This window comes from Mustela putorius, unplaced genomic scaffold, assembly GCF_011764305.1.
Source record: "Mustela putorius furo isolate JIRA1106 unplaced genomic scaffold, ASM1176430v1.1 tig00003853_pilon_pilon_pilon, whole genome shotgun sequence".
Taxonomy (NCBI): Eukaryota; Metazoa; Chordata; class Mammalia; order Carnivora; family Mustelidae; genus Mustela; species Mustela putorius.
The window spans coordinates 64380069-64401545 of NW_025422005.1; the positions used below are offsets into that span (position 1 = coordinate 64380069).

Here is a 21477-nt window from a genome sequence, read left to right on the forward strand (position 1 = left end):
TATACATAACATAAAAGTTAACATTGTAACCACTTTTAAGTATACAGTTCAATAGTGTTAAGTGTATTTGCATTGTTGTGCAACCACTCTCAAGAAGTCTTGGAAAACAGAAATTCTACACCCATTAAACAACAACTCCCTGTCTCTCTCCCCTCAGCCCCTACAGCCACCATTCTACTTTCTGCCTCTAAGAATCTGACTATTTTAGGGACCTCTTCTAGGTGGAATCAGCCTAATTTGTTCTTTTGTGGCTGGCCTATTTCACTTAGCATCATGTCCTCAAGGCTCATCCAAGTTGTAGCGCATGTTACAATTTCCTTCCTTTTTACAGTTGAGCAATATTTTGGTTATCCATTCACCCATGAACAGTGACTTGGGTTGGCTATCATAAATAAGGCTATGAACATGGACCTACAAATCTCTTCTTCAGGACTCTGCTTTCAACTCCTTTGGGTATATATACAGAAGTGTAATCACTGGACCGTCTGGTAATTCTATCACACACCACCTACCTCAGCCGCTGCGCCATTTTACATTCCCACCAGCAGAGCATGGGGGTTCCAGCTTCTCTACAACCTCACCAAGCCCTGTTATTTTCTGGGGGGTTGCCTAGTCCCTACCTTAACGGGCATGAGGTGATTTCTTACTATGGTTTTGGTTTGCATCTTCTTTTTTTTTTTTTTTTAAGATTTTATTTATATATTTGACAGACAGAGATCACAAGTAGGCAGAGAGGCAGGCAGGAAGACAGGAGGAAGCAGACTCCCTGCTGAGCAGAGAGCCCGATTCGGGGCTCGATCCCAGGACCCTAGGATCATGACTTGAGCCGAAGGCAGAGGCTTTAACCCACTGAGCCACCCAGGCATCCCTTGGTTTGCATCATCTTAAAGATGAATTATGTTGACCATCTGTTCTTGTTCTTGTTGGCCATTTATATATCTTCTTCGGAGAAATGTCTAGTCACATTCCTTGCCCATTTTTTAATCAGGTTGTTTGGTTTCTTGTTATTGAGTTGTAGGAGTTATTTATATATTCTGGATATTAACCCCTTATCAGATATATGATTTGTTAATATTTTCTCCCACTCTGTATGCTTCCTTTTGTTCTATTGATTGTGTCTGTTGATGCACAGGGGTGTTTTTCTTAAGCTTTTATTTTTTTGGCAATCTCCACACCCACGTTGGGGCTTGAATTCACAACCCCAAGATCGAGAGTTGTGTGTTCCACTGACTGAGCCCGACAGGCACCCTGATACACGGATGTGTTTATTTTGATATAGTCTAATTTATCTGTTTTTGCTTTTATTCCCTGAGTTTTAATGTCATGTCCAAGAAACCACAGCCAAATCCAATGTCGTGAAGATTTTCTCCTGTTTTCTTTAAGAATTTTATAACTTTAGTTCTTACCTTTCGGTCACTAATTCATTTTGACCAATTTTTGTATATGCTGCATAGTAAAGGTTCAATTTCATTCTTTTGTATGTGGATATCTGGTCTTCCCAACGCTATTTGTTGGAAAGACTGTTTTTTTTTTTTTCCCCAGCTGAATGGTCTTGACATCTTTGTCAAAAGTCATTTGACTATCTATGTAAGAGTTTATTTCTGGGCCGTCTATTGTGTTCCATTAGTCTATATGTCTGTCTTTATGCCAGTCCCACATTGTTCATATCACTGTGACTTTGAAATAAGTTTTTGGTTTTTTTTTTTAAAGATTTTGTTTATTTGATAGAGAGAGAGAGCACAAGTAGGGAGACAGACAAGCAGGCGGGGGGCGGGGAGCAGGCTCCCTGCTGCGCAGAGACCCCCCCTCGATGCAGGATTTGATTCCAGGACCCTGAGATCATGACCAGCAGCTTAACCCACTGAACCACCCAGGCGCCCTGTAATAAGTTTTTAAACCAGGAAGTGTGAGACCTCTAACTTTGTTTTTTTTCCAAGATTGTTTTGCCTATTCAGGAAACCTTGAGATTCCATATGAATTTTAGGATGGGTATTTCTACTTCTGTAAAAAACAAAAACAACAGCAAAAACAAAACAAACAAACAAAAAAACTCCAGTGCCATTGGGACTTTGATAAGGGTTGTTTTAAATCTGTAGATCGCTTTGGGTGATATTGACATCTTAACCATACTGAGTCTTCTATAGATTGTTTTACATTGTAGCTTCTCCTAGTATTTCAGCCAAGCTGTAGATAAGGCTCTTGGGGATTCAGGCTGAATAATTGAGGAACAGGGAAATTTTTTCTACACGACTCCAGAAGCAGGGCCTTGGCAAGGCTGGAGGACGGAGAGAGGATAGAAAGGAGTTGTTGGGGGACGCCTGGGTGGCTCAGTGGGTTAAGCGGCTGCCTTCAGCTCGGGTCATGATCCCAGCCAGCGTCCTGGGATCGAGTCCCACATCGGGCTCCCTGCTTCTCCCTCTGCCTCTGCCTGCCTCTCTGTCTGCCTGTGCTCACTCTCGTTCCTCTCTCTCTGACAAATAAATAAATAAAATCTTAAAAAAAAAAAAAAAAAAAAAGGAGTTGTTGGGTCAGGCCTTGACCCTGCAGAGTTCGGCGGCTGTAGAAGCACATCATTCAAATACAGTGGGAGACACCCTGTACCTGCCACAGGCCACGGTGTTCACTGAGGTTCAGGCTTCACGGTGGCAGCACACCTCTAGGTGATTTCACACTTATTTTGTCTGTGACCTTAAGGTCCGAAGAGCCCCGGGAGGGCCTCCAAGAGAGTCAGGACGGTCATGCACTTACTTGGAGTGCTGGGGGGAAATGTCTTTGAAAAGTCTACTTTGCTAAATTGTTCTTTTGAAGCCCCCAAATGGTCCACTGTGGTAAGGAAGATGCATGGGAAAGACGGGCATCCCCTTTTTTGGTCAACAGCCGTGTGCAAACAATAACAGAGTTAGAATCCGTATTCTCCTTTGAGGGTTTTTAGAACTAGATCTGCAAGCAAGTCCCCAATTTTAGGCCTGTGGGTTCCAAACTGTTTTGAGCAGTGACATTCACGTACAGCCCCTTTAAAGCTCATGTCACTCATGTGGTCCAGAATCCAAAAAGCTGAATATTGTCCCTGTCGTATACTAGTGGGACGCTGGGCAAGTGCCTCAACTTCAGGCTCTTCCTCTATAAATCGGAAGTAATAATACACCTGCCAAAACCGAATTTGAGGATTTTGTGAACACTGAATGACAGAACATACATAAATGTGTTTTCTAAACTTTATAAGGCTATAAAATATTATCTAAATTAGGGTCACTTTTTTTTTTTTTTTTTTTGAGAGAAAGAAAGAGAGCACTCACGTGCTGGGGATGGGGCAGAGGGAGAGGAAAGAAAGAATCAGAAGTAGACTCCAAGGTCAGCACAGAGCATGGCACGGGGCTTGATCCCATGACCCTGAGATCATGACCTGAGTGGAAATCAAGAGTCAGACTTACCCAACTGAGCTACCCAGGTGCCCCAGAGTCATACTTCACACAAATCTGTAAATCCCTACTCCGTCAAACCTTTCCCCTTCACGTAGCATGAGGTAAATGTTTTACATGGCTGGTGGTTTTGTCCCTGGCCTTTGGTATGGATGAATTCAAAAACCTATATGATCTCCCCCCAACTAAAACAGAACCCCCCCTTACCGTGGGCACCATTCAGATGGGCATTAGAATTGGCCACGGGGTGCTGGGGTGGTTCAGTTGGTTAAGTCTGGGCTCAGGTCATGATCTCAGTGTCCTGGGATAGAGCCCTGCTCCCAGCTCAGTGGGGAGTCTGCTTCTCCCTCTCCCTCTGCCCCTCCCCTGCTTGTGCTCACTCTCTTTCTTTCAAATAAATAAATTAAATCTTTTTTTTTTTTTTAAATGTGGCAGAGAAGAAACCTAACTGGAACTCAGAGTGAGGAAGAGTCATTAGTGGTGAGCAGGCAGTTCCAACCAAAGCTAAAAATCACGATGTCATCTCAAAAAATACGGGAGTGCCCAGTTTCATTAATGAATTGATGACCTACAGCGAGAGGTCTACATAAACAGTTTTTTACACACTGCTGGGAGGAGTTTGTAGAGGTCAAGCATGGCATTGACTTGCCCTTGGGTACAGTGACCTTGAAAAATGCTAATGTCCCTTACTTAGGCTGCATGCACGGGAACACACCCAACCTTCCAAAGTTGCTACTTGCTTGAAGCCTGACCAGAAGGACAAAGATGGTACAAATACACAGAATGAGCCGCTCTCTGGTCATTTATGTCTCTGCCGGGACCACATCGTTTGTAGAGTCCCGTCCAAATGACAGGCAGGGAATTAATTCAATATTTGGCAAAGACAAATACAGACATCTCATTTTCTCCGGAGCTTTAGAGCAATCAGCCAGTCTGGGAGCAAAGTGAGCATTTCTCCTATGCTAATCAGACCCATAACTGTTTGAAGCCCATACATGCCTGGGAACGGTTTTAACCAGCCTTGCTCTGTCGCAGACCATCTGTTGCCCCAAATCCCCAGTTCGGTCAGGCTGACGTCCTTGCACACCTGTAGTTGAGTCGTCGAGATGCAGCGTCGGGAAGGATTTGCCTGCCTGCTGTTCCTGACATCAGAAGACCAAACCCAGGCTGGTGCTCACTGCTCCAGCGTGTGCCTGTGTGCGATTTCTCTATTACTGTCCTATCTTCTATTCCCAGAGCTGGTTCTGGCCCCGCTGAATTCATGATCTGTGCCTTCAGTATCCAACATGGTCTAGGGGGAGGAGGGAGGAGGCTCAGTGTGACAGCGTGACAGTGTGTATGTGTGTGTGTGTGTGTGTGTGCGCGCGCATGTCAGCATGTGGGTGACCGGGGCAGAAGGAATACGAAGTCAGAGCTGGGGTTTCTGACCATCATCTCCCATCTCCTGGGAGAAACCCTGGGCACAGTGACTGGGTCTTAACAGGCCCATATTCAAAGCTCTGCTGTACAACTCACTGGCAAGTCATTTAACTGTACATATCTCAGTTTCCTCTTCCATAAAATGTAAATGGACAATGGCTACAGCCGAGCCTCTTCGGAAGATTGGCTGGGTCCTTGAAGAGTCCTTGACACATTTATAAGCCTACATACGGTGTTCCATAAATTGTTAAGTCTTTTCCAAAATTATGGATTTTTTTCTGGCTACAGAAAGAAAAACTGTATGGCTATGAGACAGTACAGAAGAGTATAAAACAAAGACGCACTAATCACCCAGAGGCAACACCTATTAACATTGTGACGTATGTGACGTATGTCTGAGTTCTACCCATTTGTATACAGAGAGTGTCGTACGGAATGTGTAACTAACAGAGGAATAGCTGTTATTTTTTTTTTTGAATACCCAAGATATGCCTGGAACTGAACTAGATGCTTTACATATGTCAATTTATTAATCTTTATAATCCAATTCAGCAGCTACTATTGTTTCCGCTTTGTAGAGTTATTATCTTCTGGAGGAGGGGTGAAGTGCTCTCCTGCATTAACGTGTGCCCAACAACAACCAAACTAAACAGATATTAACAGAAATAAAAATGTGTGTGCTTGCTCTTGGCTTTTCCCTCCCAGGAGCCTCTTAGCTGAAATTGTGCCCTTAGCGTGAATGTGCTCATGACATGTTCCTGGGTGTGTGAATGAGAACATTAGTACCCCTCTGTCTGACTACTCTTAACTACCTCACAATACTTCCATCCTCAGAATAAATGATTCTCATTTTCAGAATGAGCTCTTAGCCAAAAAAAAAAAAAAAAATGGAAATAAAGATGGGGGTCTATGAATCTGGCTGAAGGACTTTCCTGTTGGTGTGTTCTAATTGCTTGGAATTGTGAGGCACCTTGGGGACCACCTGAGATTCCCCACGTGCAATTTTCTGCCCTCTTCATCTGACTTCCAGTTCACTGTAGAACTTTGAGCTGTGTAATGACAGTAAGGTAGCAGTGGGATGATATTATTATTATCAGGGTTGTGTGTTCAAGAATGCTGGAATGACCCAGATACCCCTCTTCTAGGGAGCTCCCCCAAGGGGAGGGACCTCTGGGGTGAGAGCAAATGGGAAATAGGCCTGCCACTTTATTTTTAACCAGTGGCCCTTACCTCCCAGTGGAGCAAAACCAGGAAGTATGCTGGGGTGTGAGATTAAGGCAAAAAGCATGGGTAGGGCCTCTGACTCTTTCTAAATCCAAATCTGACCAACGGGAGCTTTTATAATTCAAAGGGATGAATATATCGCTAGGCTCACGTTTATGTAGAGCTTAAAATGGGCCAGGCACTTGACATCTATTAATTCATTTCATCCCGGCAATTCTCCTACTGAGGTGGAAACTATTATTATCCTCATTTTAAAGCGAGGAAAATGAGGCACCCAGAGAGAACAAGACAGCTATTTTTCTCAACAAAAGAGAGTTTCTGGGTGTCCTGCCCCTGCCCACTGATAAATATGTCCCGACTTAATCAGAAGAAAACAAGAGAGCCAGGGGTCAGAGGAGAGCAGGGTAAACCCCTCCTCCCGCTCCACCTGCTGGAATCACTAAGGCAAAGCCATCATCACAAGGCCGCTGAAGCTGACATGCTCATCCTGGTGGCAGCTCTCAGCTGGGACGGGTGTTCATGCCAGCTTGATCCAAAGAGGCAGTTAGAGCCAGCTTCTGCAAAATGAAATGGTCTCTGACACCACCCACTTCCTTTCCCGCTGTCTTGCCCTCCTCTCCTGGCCCCGTGTGGCCCACCAGGCGTCTGGCCTGAGCCCCATTCTGAAGGATAAGTCCACGAGGGTGAAGTCACCGGCTTTGGAGCCGTACACAGCTGGCTCAGGAATGTGGCTTTGGACAAGTTAACCTCCCTGAGGAGATGATTTCCTCTTACTTGGAAAAGAGATAATACTTCCCAGCAGGGGTTTCCAGGGTTAAAAGGACGGCTGGAGGTAGCGGCCTTAGCTACAGCAATGTTGTTTACTTGCAGGATGCCACCCGCCCCTTAAGGACACTTGTGCTGTAATAGGGATCCCAGAATACCCAAGGCTGTGAAGAACCCCCCTCTGCTGAGGCAGAATTCCAGGGGTACCAGCAGGGTGATGCTGGGAGCAGGGAGTTGTCCCCAAGTGTCCGTGATTCATTCAGACAAGGATGGAGTGACCTTCCGCCCACATGATGTTAAAGGCAAACCGCAGGCTAATGAAAAAGAGGCAGAGATGGGACCCAGAGAGCTGCTCCGGAGGACTGTCTAAAGATAGGTGTAGATCCAGGTGCTTTGGAAAATGAGTAAATGATTAAATAGTATTTCATTCAACCATGCAGAAAAGTTTAGGTACTGACACCACTAGTGGTCCAGAGCACTTCCAAATGGAATGACTGGCATTGGCGGTTCAGTGGTAGAATTCTCGCTTGCCAAATGGAATGACTGCTCCATAGCGTCTTGTGTAGGAAGGGGGCATGCGAGGAAGGTCAGGTCAAACCCGTTTGTCTTGAAGGGGCTTTTCAAATTATTATTTTGTGGAGAATTGGCCTAGAGATTTTCTTAGAGTGCAGGACTGATTCAGCAGGTCAGGGAGGGTGCCCGAAACTGCCTTTCTCACTCGCTTCGGAATGACGGCTGTGTCTGCTCCGTGGACCACCCACGCAGCATCCTGTGGAAGACCAAACTGCCTCTCAGTTCTGTATTCACCTTGATGCAGAAATCAGTTACCGCCAGCTCCTGCTCCGATACCCATTATCTCTGTTTGCACCTGCATGTGCCCCTGAATTATCTTTCCTGCCTTCAAGAGTGGCCTCGAAACTCCCGCAATTAGAAAAATCACCTCGTCTTCTCATACAGACCCAACCAGAAACTGTTCCAGGGAGCCCCAGGCGAACTGAACCCTGGGCTGCCGCCCAAGCCCGCCCTCTGCTGGTGACACGAGTCACTGTCTTCTAAACCCAGCCTTTCCTGCTGCTCAAATGCTCATTTTGTTTTCACATTAATACAGGCAGAAAAGTTGCATGACATTTTCCAGAGGTTTATTTCACTCTTCTAGGTTTGGAGAATTTTCCCGCCCTGTTCCTTCAAGTACATCCTGTCGAGGGGGTAGATAAATGTTCAGCCAACACTTAATAGCACCTTACTGTTCTGAGGTGCCTAAAAGTCCTCCCCGCCTCCCGCCCCATTTTGTTCCCATCCCTCCCAGGCACTTTGCACAGTGGGGTAACAAGCCTTCCTTTACTCACAGCCTGACCACTGCAAGATGACCAGAGGGAGCAAGGTTCTTGGTGGTTGTGGTAGGGGAGGAAATACAGACACAGAGACATCAGGAGCCAAAGAACATTTCACGGAAGGACAGGGAGATTGGGAGACTCGCACTGCTGATCATAGCATCATCATTCATTCACTGAAACATTTCTTAATCACCTACCTACTACCTACAAGCACTCCTAACCTTGCAAAGAGATTATAGTCTAATAGGAGAATTAAGCCTAATAGCTAACACTTATTGAGTTATCATATGCCAAACAGCATCCTTACATTATTTTATTTAATTTTACTTAATCTTTACAGCAGTCTGTGATCATCTTCATTGTACAAATGAGAAAACGAGGGACACCTGACTGTCTCAGTCGGTAAAGCGTGTGACTCAATCTCAGGGTCGTGAGCTCAAGCCCCACGTTGGGCATGAAAGTTTAGAAAGAGAGAGAGAGAGGAAGAAAGAAAGAAAGAAAGAAAGAAAGAAAGAAAGAAAGAAAGAAAGAGATTAAGGAAGGTAGGGAGGGAGGAAGGAAGGAAAAGAAAATTGGGGTGCAGAGAAGTTGAGTGATACTTTCAGATATTGATGGAGACAGATAGCTTAAAATTATAATTTGCTACTTTCTCTAATAGGGTTCTGGGGTTTGATGAGCCTGGCTGACTGGTTCTCCTTTCAGGTCCTTTGTACAGTTGACTTTATACAGTCAGATAGTGGCTAAGGCTGGTGTACGTATCTGGAGCCAGGGTTGGGATGTCAAAATTGGTCAGGAGCTGGCCAGGCACCTCCGTTTGCAAGGCCTCCCTGAGTGGCTAGCTTGGGCTTCCTCACATCTTAGCAGTCAGAGTAGCTGACATCTTAGATGACAGCTGACCGGGCCCAAACTGCAAAATTTCTCATGATCTTGCTTCTAAGACCCTACAGCATCATTTCCATTATATTCTATTGGTCCAAGTGGTTACAGGTCAGCTCCAACTCCAGGAGGTAGAGCTCTGGGCTCTGTGTCTCAGCAGGGGAAGAGCTTTGAGTACACCGAGGCAAGGAATTGTTGAAGACCACCTTAGAGAAAGTCACCACACCTTAAACAGCCTGACTCCAACCTTTGTACATTCAGTCTTTATGTTCCACGGACCCCGCATCAGACAGACACAGGCACACCGTGCTCCTAGTGGGAACAAAGAAGGAAGTGATTGGCTCTGCCTCAGTGGGCCAGGGAAGTCTTCCCAGAGGAAACACCCATACTCATACACACACACACACACACACACACACACACATATGTCCCCTTAGAACAGAGGACAGATTGTGACTGCCTTAGGTAACATACTGCATGACCTCTATGTGTTGAGGTGACAATGGCCGAGGGCCAGAGGCAGCTCTGAGACAGCATGTGGAAAGCCACCAATCCAGGAAACAGGAGCCATGAAGTCCAGGCTCAACTCTGCCACAGTGTAGTTTGGGGACCTTGAGAGGAACCAGAAGGCCAGGAGAAGAAAGAGCTAGAGGTCTTTCCAGAACATCACCGAGTGGAATTTCTGACCATGTTGTGCTCCCCCACCCCCAGATCGGAGACCCGCACTTGGTGATCTGTATGGACTGCTCGGCAGACACCATGACCAACCGCCTTCTCCAGAGGAGCCAGAGCAGTCCTTGCGCGCAAGACACCAGCACCATCGCCAAGCGCCTTGAGCCTACTACCGAGCGTCCATCCCTGTGATCGCCTACTATGAGACGAAAACACAGCTACACAAGGTGAAACGTTTCACTTCCCTTCCTCAAAATGAGCCAATAATCTTTTCTTTCTTTCTTTCTTTCTTTTTAAGAGAAAAGAGGGGAAAGGGGAAATTTCTGTCCAGGGATCTAGGAATTAGAGCTGCAAACAGCTGCAAAGTTTCACCTTTGTATAAATCAAAATTAAAGAGCTGTCATCACACAAACCATAAAAAATTGGTCATAGAGTTTTCACAGATGCCCTTATAGCTGCTGAACACAACTCCTTTTTCCAAAATAGAGGGAGGGCGGGTGGGTGGAAGGGCAGGGATGAAGCCTAGGTTCTGCCTTCTGGACCGCAGCTGAATAGGGTGACCCAAAAGGTCTCTTCTAGGTTTAAAATTCAATGACTTAGAATTTCTAGATTTTTACACAGCTCATAATTGGCACTTGGATTTCAAGCAGCCTACGGGGCCAGGAGAGCAGGGAGTTTGGTGCAACAGTGAAGACACTGGGGGGAAATGGGTCACACCAACCTAACAATCGGAAGGGGTAATCCTTGGTGAATTACCATTCATTTCAACCCCTCCATCCACTCATCTGATAAATACGTATGAAGCCCCTCCTGTCGGCCATCCATTGGCCTACTGGTTTAGATACAGAGCATGGATGCAGTTCCTCCTCCTCGAGCTTCAGGTTTCAGTAGGAGAGATAGACAAGCCTCTGATCACGGTATGGGGTCAGAGTGAGCACAGAGTGAGTTCCAGCGGCCCTTTAACCAGTCTAGGGGGAAAGGAAAAGCATCAAGGAAGGTCACTGGTGGACAACTAAGCTGAGCTTCAAAGAGGGAGTGATGGAAGGGGCACAGGGCACCCCACACAGAAGGAGCCCCAAGGGAAAAAGCTCAGGAGGAAGCAGGAACTCAGCTTGGCTAGGACATAGTGTGCCAAGAAAAAGAGAAAGAAGAGATGGGGCTGGAGAGGGAAGAATGGACCAGATCAAGATGAACCTGAGTCAGAGGCAAGTAACTGTCCTGGGGTGGGTTGGGAAGCAGCAGACACAGTCAGGAGGTAAGACAGAATGCTCAGTCCATCGAGCTGGCAGCGAATCGATCTGAGAAGACAAGGCTGAGAGACGACTCCAGGGAGGCAGGGTGCCAAAGCACAGTAGAGAGCGCGAACCCCTACTTTCTATAGGTCACAGGAAGTCAGAGGAGGCCTCCATCAATAAATAACCAACTTGTCTCTGAGGCAGCTACGTCATCCATTCCTTGGCAGAAACCAATGGTAATGAGTTCTCATCTTCTACACCTGTTAATGGTCCATTTTGCAGAATCCTAAGAACTTAGCCCTGGGAATAGAAGTCTGAAAGGTGTCCCTTGATGTAATGCAGGGATGTCAAATATGGGGCATGAAAGCCCCCATCCCCAACTTCCCTCTCCGCGACTGCTGATCCATTGATCCCCGGGGCCCTGGGAGTCTTGTAAGCCCAGCTCTCCAGGCAGCTCCTAGCAGCTCACAGGACTAGATCTGCAAGAGGAAACCCATGAGCTGTGCTTTGTGTAACGTCCGACTGCCCCATAAAACAAACACTTACACTCAACACAAGCAAAAAAAAAAAAAAGTACATTATGTAAGAACGGGGTCTTAAGAATTGAGGGTTGCAGAAGACTTTGTAAGATTAGTGATTTCCACCCTTCGCGCAGTCTGGAACACACAAGAAAATTGTCCAGATAGAAGAGAATTTCTTCCATTTTTGATTTGTAGAGGTGAAAAAAAAAAAAAAAAACCTAAGTCATTCAGAGTTTAACCACTTGCAGAGTCAGAAAAGCCCTTTATCTACCTCTAGTATCATTCCAGCCTGAGTTCTACACACTGACAGGTGATGGGTACATGGATACAGGACCGAGTTCTGGAATCCTCCTGAGAAATATCTAAGTTAATGGAAAATGAAGTTTCCGGTTCCATTTGACTCATCGCGTCTGCTTCCCCTGCATCTTGAGGATGCTGGCAACCAGGTCTGTGGTGAGGTCACATTTAGGATCCGCTTAACAAATATTTAAGATGCTCCAGCCCTGACTTCAGAGCAGTGTAGCTCCAGCCTGCGGGACTCCCAGGGGACCTCTAGAGGCGCTGCCTCTGCCCAAAGCTGGATGAACGCGCTCTGTCCCCGGCATGGCCTAGGGACAGCAGGGACCCTCAGAGTACTGGGTACAAGGAGGTGAGACTTGTTTGCAGGTGCCCTGTGGGGGTTGCCGTGGCTGGGCCCCAGAAGCGGGGACTGGAGGAGAAGCAGGGGCCGGTGACAGGCAGGCATGTTTTCCATTGGGGAAGGGGAAAGCCTCTGTCCCTTTGTGCTCCCCAGCTTTGGAGCTCCTGCCCCATCTTCTTGCAACAGCTTTACCTCCCCCTGGGTTCTGAGCGACAATTTGCGGCTCGTGCTTGGGATGCTCTTTGGAGGGTCAGCATCTCCTCCCCGTCTGGCTGGTGTATGGAGCCCCAGGCAGAGCTGTGTACCATCCAGGAGGGTCCCTGGATCATTTCAGGGGTTTTCTTAAAATTAGGTACGAGTGGCGAAGGCACTCCAAGATGCAGACAAAACAAACCAGTAGCTCAGTGAGATTTACTTAGGAACGAGAGCCCCATCGTGGTCCCGCCAAGAAGCAGATGGCCCTCCACCAGCGCCTCCTTCGGGCCTCTGGTTTGCCCGGGTGCGCCGGGGGTGAATCCATTGGCTAACACCCCTGCCTGGTGACAGGCAGCCCTCTGGCCTGCAGCTAGCCCAAAAAAGGGCCGTGAAACTTCAAACAAAGGTAACCAAGAAGCAGAAGGGAACTGATACAACCACTGCCTCACTCTTTAAGCCCTTATGATGCCATCATTATACAAAACAGAACTTCTTAGAACATACACCGCCGGATAGAGGCGTCTGTGAGACAAATGGATGCCCGGACTTCCCAGCTCTCTCCTCTCCCTCATAAAGGCAGCTTTACTCAGCATCTGAGAAAGAGCTAGGACAGAACTTTTCTTCATTCCGCTCTCTTCCTCCCTCATGCTCTGGGCAGACATCAGTCATCAACTGTGGTGCGGCTTTCCTACCCAGTCTGGACAGCTGCCTCAGAGACTTTCCCGCAGGGGCAGGAACAGGGCCACACCCAGCTCTCTAGAACCTACCCCTAAAAGGAAGCTTTTTTCCATTTCAGTGAGAGAATTCATTATTTAAAAAACAAAAACCGAAAAAACTGAAATGTAGCATTTCAGGGTAAAAAGCATTGTACTTGGCCAAAGACCCCAACAGAGAAAATTCCGTCTTGGGTACCAGGAAGCCTGAGGCATGGTGCTGTGGAGCTCTGTGAATCTGGATGAGTGATTTCACTGCCTAACCTCACCCTTCTTCAGCCTAATAAGATGGATGGACAGAATAGGACCTCCTGGAATCCTCTAGACCTCTCACTATGATTCCTAGGAATTCAGAAAATAAATAAATACATGTTTATTATATGTTAATGTTATGTTAATATAATATTAATATTAATTAATTAATATATGTGGTATAATTTTCTAATCATAAAAGTAACATGGACTTATTTTAGTAAATATAGAAAGCTAGGCTCTTACGAAGCCTTATCACCACTCAGAGATACACATTCTGGAGTATTTCCTCCACATCCTGTTGCTGTAAAAAGAATTTTTTTTTAATTTATTTGACAGACAGCGATCACAAGTCGGCAGAGAGGCAGGCAGAGAGAGAGGAAGGAAAGCAGTCTCCTCTGCTGAGCAGGGAGCCCGATGCGGGGCTCGATCCCAGGACCCTGGGATCATGACCTGAGCCAAAAGCAGAGGCTTAACCCACTGAGTCACCCAGGCGTCCTCTGTTGCTGTAAATTTTTAAAACATGACTGTAACCATCAGTATATTGATTAACTAGGACTCCTTTGTGGTAGATAATAGGCACCAACTTCAGCTGGCCTAACCCAAAACACAAAACTTAATTATAAGGTGATACAACCCACAGCTGAAACCCAGCAGGCCCAGGCAGGCTGTGGGACCAGGTCCCTCTGGCTTTGCACACATGCCTTCTCTCACTCATCCAGATTTTTCTTTCTCTGGCCCAGAAGCTAGAATACGGCCATCCTGCAAATTCCACATCCACGTGTTACCGCAACAGTTCCAAATTCCAGACAGAAATGTTCTGACTGGCCTTGCTTTGCTCAGGGTCCCTCCCTGGTCCTGTCAACTCTGGCCAGGCAGGTGGGGGCACATGGGACTTTTTCATTTGTTCATGGATATTTTGTTGAGTGTGTACTACACGTCAGATACTGTTCTTGGTCCTGGGAACACAGCAATAAACGAGAGACTGAAAGAGAAAAATGTTAGACAAGAAAGTAAAGTAATTGCTAATAGGATAATCTCTATGAGTAAAACAAAACAGTGAGCTGCTGGTGGGGGCTGTATTTTAGGTGGGTGTTTGGAAAGTCTCTGAAGGGGCATTTGAATTAAAACCCGGCCCATATACACATGGCTTCCTGGTAATTGGGTAGGTAGAATTCCCAGAAGAGAAGGGCTTGTTAGGAGTAGGGAAAAACCCCTGAAATAGCTACCTCGAGTGGCATAAACAGAATTGTATGAGTTAATACTTCAGGCTGCTTTTTTTGACAAGTATAAAAGTAACAACTACTTTTTAAAAAGACACAAACTAGATAATTCAGGAGTATAGAGATAAGAATCTTCCACCCAAACCACTCATGAACATTTGGGTCTATTTTCCAACATTTGTTTTTCTCCACCTGTTACATACTTTTTGCTCATGGTGTAATCGGCCCAGAAACGCCCCAGGCCATAGATGAAAGGGGCTTGATAACAGATGGTTAACTATCCCTGGGTTATTTATTAGTCTTAATCAATTAAAAAAGGCGGGGGACAATGACTCCGTAAACACGCATTTCACAGAGGCAGGAAATCAAGTTCCTTGGCAACTCTCTCTGACAAGTCAAGGTTTTTGCTCGCCCATTCTGCTGCTGCTGTGTCCCATCTTCATAAATAGTTTAGCCATTTTTAGTAAGTCCTGAAATAGAGCAACATCCATTGTTGTTCTGGAGAGTCATCCAACCTGGCAGGGACTTTTTGTGACCTGAGGGAGAAAGAATGAGAAAGGCAGCGGCTGGTACCGCCCGCAAGGGAGGGGACACGGAAGGCATGGGAAGGTCAAACTTCATTCTCCACAACCCTTGGTGGACTGGATTCCAAAGTTCGGAATCTAACACAAGTGAAGGAAAGCCCAGATTACCTTTATCCCTTGAATTCTCCATAGTTGAGTCCTTAATTACGATTCTTCTTTCAGTTGACTAAATGAACTCTTTAGTTCATTTTTTTCTGTGAATATCTGAGAATGTTGCTATAGTGGCTTTACACACCAGTGACAGCTTCACTGGATATAACATTTGGGTCATAATATTTTTCTTTCTTTTTTAAAAGATTTTATTTATTTATTTGAGAGAGAGAGAGAGAGCACAAGCAGAGGGAGCAGCAGAGGGAGAGGGAGAAGCAGGCTCCCCTCTGAACAGGGAGTCAGACACGGGGCTCAATCCCAGGATCCTGGGATCATGACCTGAGCCACCAAGGGGCCCAGTCAGAAAGTGTTTCAAACAGCATTCAGAAAACATCACGCCATTGTTTTTCACGCATTGTATTGTGGAGGGAAGGGCAGACACAGATTTGGAAGTCAACTTTTTTCCAGCTGCTATCTTTAAATATATTGGGGCTTGGGATTTTGTTTGTTTGTTTTTAATTTTTCCATGTCATTCAAAACTTGTGTCCAGATTTCAGTCTGCCTTCACTGCCTTGTACTGGCATAGGCACATTTTTATTTTAAACTTGAGGATTTTCTGTAATAATCCTTTGATTATTTTTAACCCACTGAGCCACCCAGGCGCCCCCACCTTTGATTATTTTTGATGTACTTCTATTCCTTGTTTCTCCTCAAAATTCCTCAAAAAACCCTAAAGTTCTTAGATCTCTGTTCCTTCTCTACTAGGTCAATCCCAAAGAAATGCAAATGTGACCCCATGTGTAATTTCAAGTTTCCTATAGCCACATTTTTAAAAAGTCAAAAGAAAACAGGTGACCCTGATTTTATGAAGTCTTTGCAACCCTTGTGTCTTTCACGGACAGCACGTCTCAGTTCAAAATAGGTACATTCTGGGCCTCAAGAGCAACCTGGGGCCATGTCTTCCACCTTGGAGAGCAAAATTCTGTATCTATAACCCGCCCCGTAACTGTCATTTCTGTTCTCTTGACTTTCTAGGAAAAAATCCCAAATGTACCTTTCCGGTTCAATTTTCCACACTATCGTTCCTGCTCCTGAGCTACTGACATTGATCTTAGTGCTCAGGTGCCTTTTCCGTTGGCCCCAGCTCAGGTTTTTTGTCTCACGCTGTTGCCTTCTCACCACATCCGTTCTCACGTCATGACTGTCTGCTCTTACATCACAACAATCACATCTTCTTACGTTTGGTCTCCACTGGCCACGGTATGCAGCCGTTGCCCCTCCTGTGTGTTTGTGAACACACATGTCTTCACGGTGTCTTCCCCCAGCTTCGTATTTGTCACGAGTTATTATTCTGACTTCTCTACACGTCTGCGGCCACCAGGAGAAAGTACATTCTGGAGCGGGAAGCATGATGTCTGTCTTGTTCATGGCTTTATCCCCGGGCACAATGCCTGGCATGAGAAAAAAGAAAGTCCTCAATAAATATTTATTGTTGAGTGTTCGAAACATCATATTTAAAAATTTTCTAGTTCCTCTAGGATATATTATCAGAGCTCTTCTTTCCTTCTGAATTTCTGCAAATGCATGCCTTTTGCCTGTTTCTAGATTGGTTTTTCCCCAGAATCCTCAGTTTGACTTAAATTTACTCATCCTCTGTTGTAGGATGACAAACAGGCTCCAAAACTTAGTGGCATAAATCAACAGCTGTCACTTGCTTCAGGGGTTTGAAAGAAGCTAGAACTTTCTACCAGAGCACCTATTCGTGGCCTCTCTAGAATGGCTGGCACTTGTCACAGCTCGGTTCCTGGGTTCCCAAGGTGGGGCCCCAGCGGGAGCCTCCAGTGAGTGAGAGTTCCAAAACACCAAGGCAGGAGCTCTGAGGCATCTTCTGGCCAAGCCTGGGCTTGGCGTCACTCTTACTGCATTCTACTCATTACAAGATTGTCCCTAAGGCTAGCCCAGGTTCAAGGGGAAAAGGGTTCTATTTCGTCTCTCGATGAATGAGGAGCAAGGTTATGTTCAGGAGAGTATGTAGGGTGGGAGATGTTGTTTCAACTCTCTTTGGAAACAATAATCTGCTACGTTCTTAAATTTGGGGGTGGAGTGGAAGGGAATCTCCTGACCCACAAGACATGTAGGCGATCCTTCATGTCACTTGATGTGTGCTCGAGGACCAATGGCACTCAGGACTGGTCCTCTTGGGTCTTGTGCTGGAAGGCAGGCTGAGGTACATCTGGGGAGGCTCACACCTAACATGGGATTTTGGGGCTGAGACGTGCTGAGCAGGGACCACCAGCAGACCAAGATGCACTTGACCTGTGTGCCTCTTTCTGCTTCCCCTCCTACGCCAGACCAGTCCTTCTAGTTTGGGATGTGTTTCCCATTCTCTCCTTAGTCATTCTTTTGGTAACACAGTCTTAAATGAGATTTAGAGAAGAGTGTCCTGGTGGGGCTTAAGGAGAACAGCTCTTGCCTTTTGAAGTTGTGACCCACAGCAGAAGGATAGACACCTGCTTTTCTGGTCATTTTCTAAGTCAGGAGCAGATTACGGAATCTAATTCCACTGACAGTAAGTACAATTCATGTTTTCAGAACTCCTGTGACCATTCACCTTTTTCTGGGTCTCCATGGGCATTTTATATATATATATTTTTTAAGATTTTATTTATTTATTTGTCAGAGAGAAAGAGGGAGAGAGAGCAAGCACAGGCAGACAGAGAGGCAGGCAGAGGCAGAGGGAGAAGCAGGCTCCCCCCTCCCCCCGAGCAAGGAGCCTGATGCGGGACTCGATCCCAGGACACCGGGATCATGACCTGAGCCGAAGGCAGCTGCTCAACCAACTGAGCCACCCAGGCGTCCCTCCATGGGCATTTTAGTGGGAAACTGGGAGAGGCTTGCCAGATCCCATGTCCCAGGAGGTTGGGGGAGGGGCGTCTCTTCAGATTCTGTGAAGATCAAACAGACTAAGGAGAAAAAAGCATTAGTTGGTGATTCAGTGGCCCCAGGTGTGTTAAAATTGTCAAGTGTTCACATTGGTGGCCAGGATTAGATTTACTTCAAAGGATTTTTTTAATTACCAAAGTAATGAGCGCTTCCTATAATAAGCAAAGAGAAGTGTCTAAGTATGTATATATATAATGTATGTACAGATGCATATATTTATAAATAAGACAACTAGCAAAGCTCCCTCCAACCTTCCTTCCCTCAGATAGCCAGGGTGAGCAGTTTCCTGTGTATCTTTCCACCTCCCCTCCCTCTCCCTCCTCTTCCTCCTCCTTTCCTTGTCTCTCACAGTCTCCTGTCTCACTCTCTCACCCTGACCATCCACACTGTATAGACCATCACCTCCCCCCACGCCGGCCAGGGTGGAAGGTTCTGATTTCATGAAAATCCTACTGTCCAGGTGTTTCTCTGCAACACCTGGCAGCCAGTACACATCACAGTGATGTTTTCCTGCTACTAGCTATGAGGCACTCTGTAAGGCGAAACATTCTATAGTTTCTCTGGCTGGTTTGTTTCTGGTGTGTTTTGTCCCCTACTAAACAAGTGGGCAGTAAACGAGTTATTTAGGCTTTTGTTTCTTCTAAGAGAGATTGTTTTCAGCAGAGGCTTTTTTGAACCCATTCGCCTCCACTTCCCTTTCTCCCCCTGGCACCGAAGGGTTTTTTGAGTCCAGGAAAGCTCTGGGATTTCCCACTTCCCAGCTGCTTGGCCTCTCCTCTCCAGGCCCCGCAGCGTAGCTGGCGTCTCAGTTCCGGGAGCAGAGCCTACCCGGGTTCGGGCTGGACCTGCCCAGGGTTGAATGCCAGTAACGACAAGGATTTGGAGACCGCGCTCCCTCCTGCCCACCCCGTGTAAAGAAAGGTGCACGCAGGGGCAGGTGACTTCCAGGAGCCCTAATGTTCTGTCTTCCGTCTTGACAAATGAGGCATAAATCTTGCATCTGTCTCTGAGAGACAAGAAACTAACTCATTCTTTGTGACTCTGCTTTGTCTCCTCCGCACCCGCCTCCCTCCCTGATTGTCTGGCCCGTGCCTGATCCCCGCGAAGAGCCTTGGATTCTGAGCAGAATTCTTGGCTCCCGGTGTCCTGTGGAAATGAGCTGTGCTCACGGCATGGTGGCATCCTCCCAGAACAGCAGGTGGAAGAGACCGCCAGACCCTGTCCTCTTCTACACACTTTCTTGATTTCCTTCTCTGTGGTTGTTCCTACCACAGGGCAGGTTTTACCTTCGCCCGGCTCAGCCCCGTCCCTTCGCTGGGCTTCGCTTGGACCCACAACGTCTCCAGGGGCCATTGCCAGGGATTCTCCCTGCAGAGAACTGGTGCGGTTTCCTCTAAGGTTCTTGACACATTCAGCAGACATTCACGGGGCGTCTGTAAGGCCCAAGGCATGGTGCTCCATGCCAGGGATTCCAAGAGGAAAAGAGACCCAGGAAAGGCAGCACCACAGCAAGGCAATGAATACAGCAACAAGTTTTACAGAATGTTCTGGGTCTTTGGGAGAACAGGGCCTGGAAAGGTAGGTAAAGTCTTCAGAGAAAAAGAGGATATTTGGGCAGGTCCTAAGGAGAATACAAGTTCTGACAGGCAGAGGGGAAGGGGACAAAGGCCCTGCACATGAAAGCGCCCAGTAGTGTTAGCAGGAGACTGCGATGCCAAGCAGATGAACAGCAGTATGGGGACACTAGACCAGAAAGCAAGGTTTACGCAAGACTTGAAGGACCTGAATCCATTCCTTCACTCAACAAATTTGCTAGTGCTGCCTGGTCCAGAAATAGAACGTGGGCCACATACAAAGGATTTAACAATTTCCTAGTAGTCGCATTAATAAGAAAAAAGCAGAAAGAAATGAAATGAATTTAATGACATACTTTATTGACCCCAATACATCCCAAGTATTAGCTTTTCAACACCTTGTCAATCAATATACAAATTACGTGATATGTTAAGATATTTTGTAATGTGTTTTCAGTATCTGGTACATAAGCATAACTCAACTCAGATGCTAAATCTGATTTCTGGAGAAACCAGAAAATCTGAAGAAATTCTTCAAAAATCGTAGATTGTATTTGTAGTTCATCAGATTTATGGTTAAGAAGGTAGGTTTTACACACTCAAGTTGTTCCATTATATTTTTGAATTTTCCAATAACTGAGTCAGGTACCACTTAAGTTAGATTGATCTTCCCCCCCCCCCCAAAGATTTTATTTATAAAATTTATATGACAGAGAGAGGGAGAGCACAAGCAGGGAGAGCAACAGAGGGAAAGGGAGAAGCAGGCTCCCTGAGGAGCAGGAAGCCCCATGTAGGGCTTGATCCCAGGACCCTGGCCTGAGCTGAAGTCAGTAACTTAACTGACTGAGCCACCCAGGCACGCCTAAAAGTTAGATTGATTTTAATTACATAACATGAAAGTTTCAGTTCCTCAGTGCTAGCCAGGTGTTCAGGAGGCCCCTCAGACTCCCGCATTGGATAACACAGTTCTAGACTATCCTAGAGAGTCTGACCTAAAAAAATGCTGGTATTTGGGACGCCTGGGTGGCTCAGTTGGTTAAGCAGCTGCCTTCGGCTCAGGTCATGATCCCAGCGTCCTGGGATCGAGTCCCACATCGGGCTCCTTGCTCAGAGGGGAGCCTGCCTCTCCCTCTGCCTCTGCCTGCCATTCTGTCTGCCTGTGCTCGCTCTCTCCGCTTCTCTCTCTGTGATAAATAAATAAAATCTTTAAAAAAAAAAAAATTGCTGGCATTTTAAATAGGAAAATGACCGATCAGGTAGGTCTTAGAATTTTTTTTTTTGATGTCTACGCAAAAGAGCAGTCATTCAAAGTTAAACTGCGGGCAAAATTCGAAGGAAGAGGAAAAGAAGGAAAGATTTTCAATGTAACTTTTTAAATGGACAAACCATGCCGGGACTTTGGGAAGTCCTATGTGCGGAGAAGCCGTTCATACGCAGACTATAAAGTTCTTAAATTGTTACTACTGCTTGTCTTTAAAGCTCTCTAGAGCAAAGGCATCCGAAACCCTCCTTCCTAAGGCCTTGAGGAGGCTTGCTCTGTGGTCTGACCGGATATGCGAAATGGAGGGCTCCCCAGAAGCATCGTTTACATAACCCTAACTTTCCAATACTGCAGCAGCCTCGGGGCCCCAGACAGCGTGCAGGTGCTGCATATTAAGGGCTTGCCCTTGCCGAGCGAGCGTCGTCTAGCAGTGCGGGGTCCTCGGGTGGGGGGCTCCGTCTGGCTCGGGGGAGGAGGAGATTAAAAGAGGAAGAAGGCGGCGCACACGGCAATCATAAACCACTCAGTGGCAGCTTG

At 46.4% G+C, this 21477-nt stretch overlaps 1 protein-coding gene across 1 annotated transcript in view; it reads left to right on the plus strand.

Annotated features, from left to right (window-relative positions):
• Positions 1-21477, plus strand: part of AK5 (adenylate kinase 5) — a 240820-nt gene that overhangs the window by 212355 nt on the left and 6988 nt on the right. Inside the window, 2 exon segments of the mRNA XM_004758166.3 lie at positions 9749-9872; positions 9875-9936. Coding sequence (XP_004758223.2) covers positions 9749-9872; positions 9875-9936 — 186 coding nt within the window.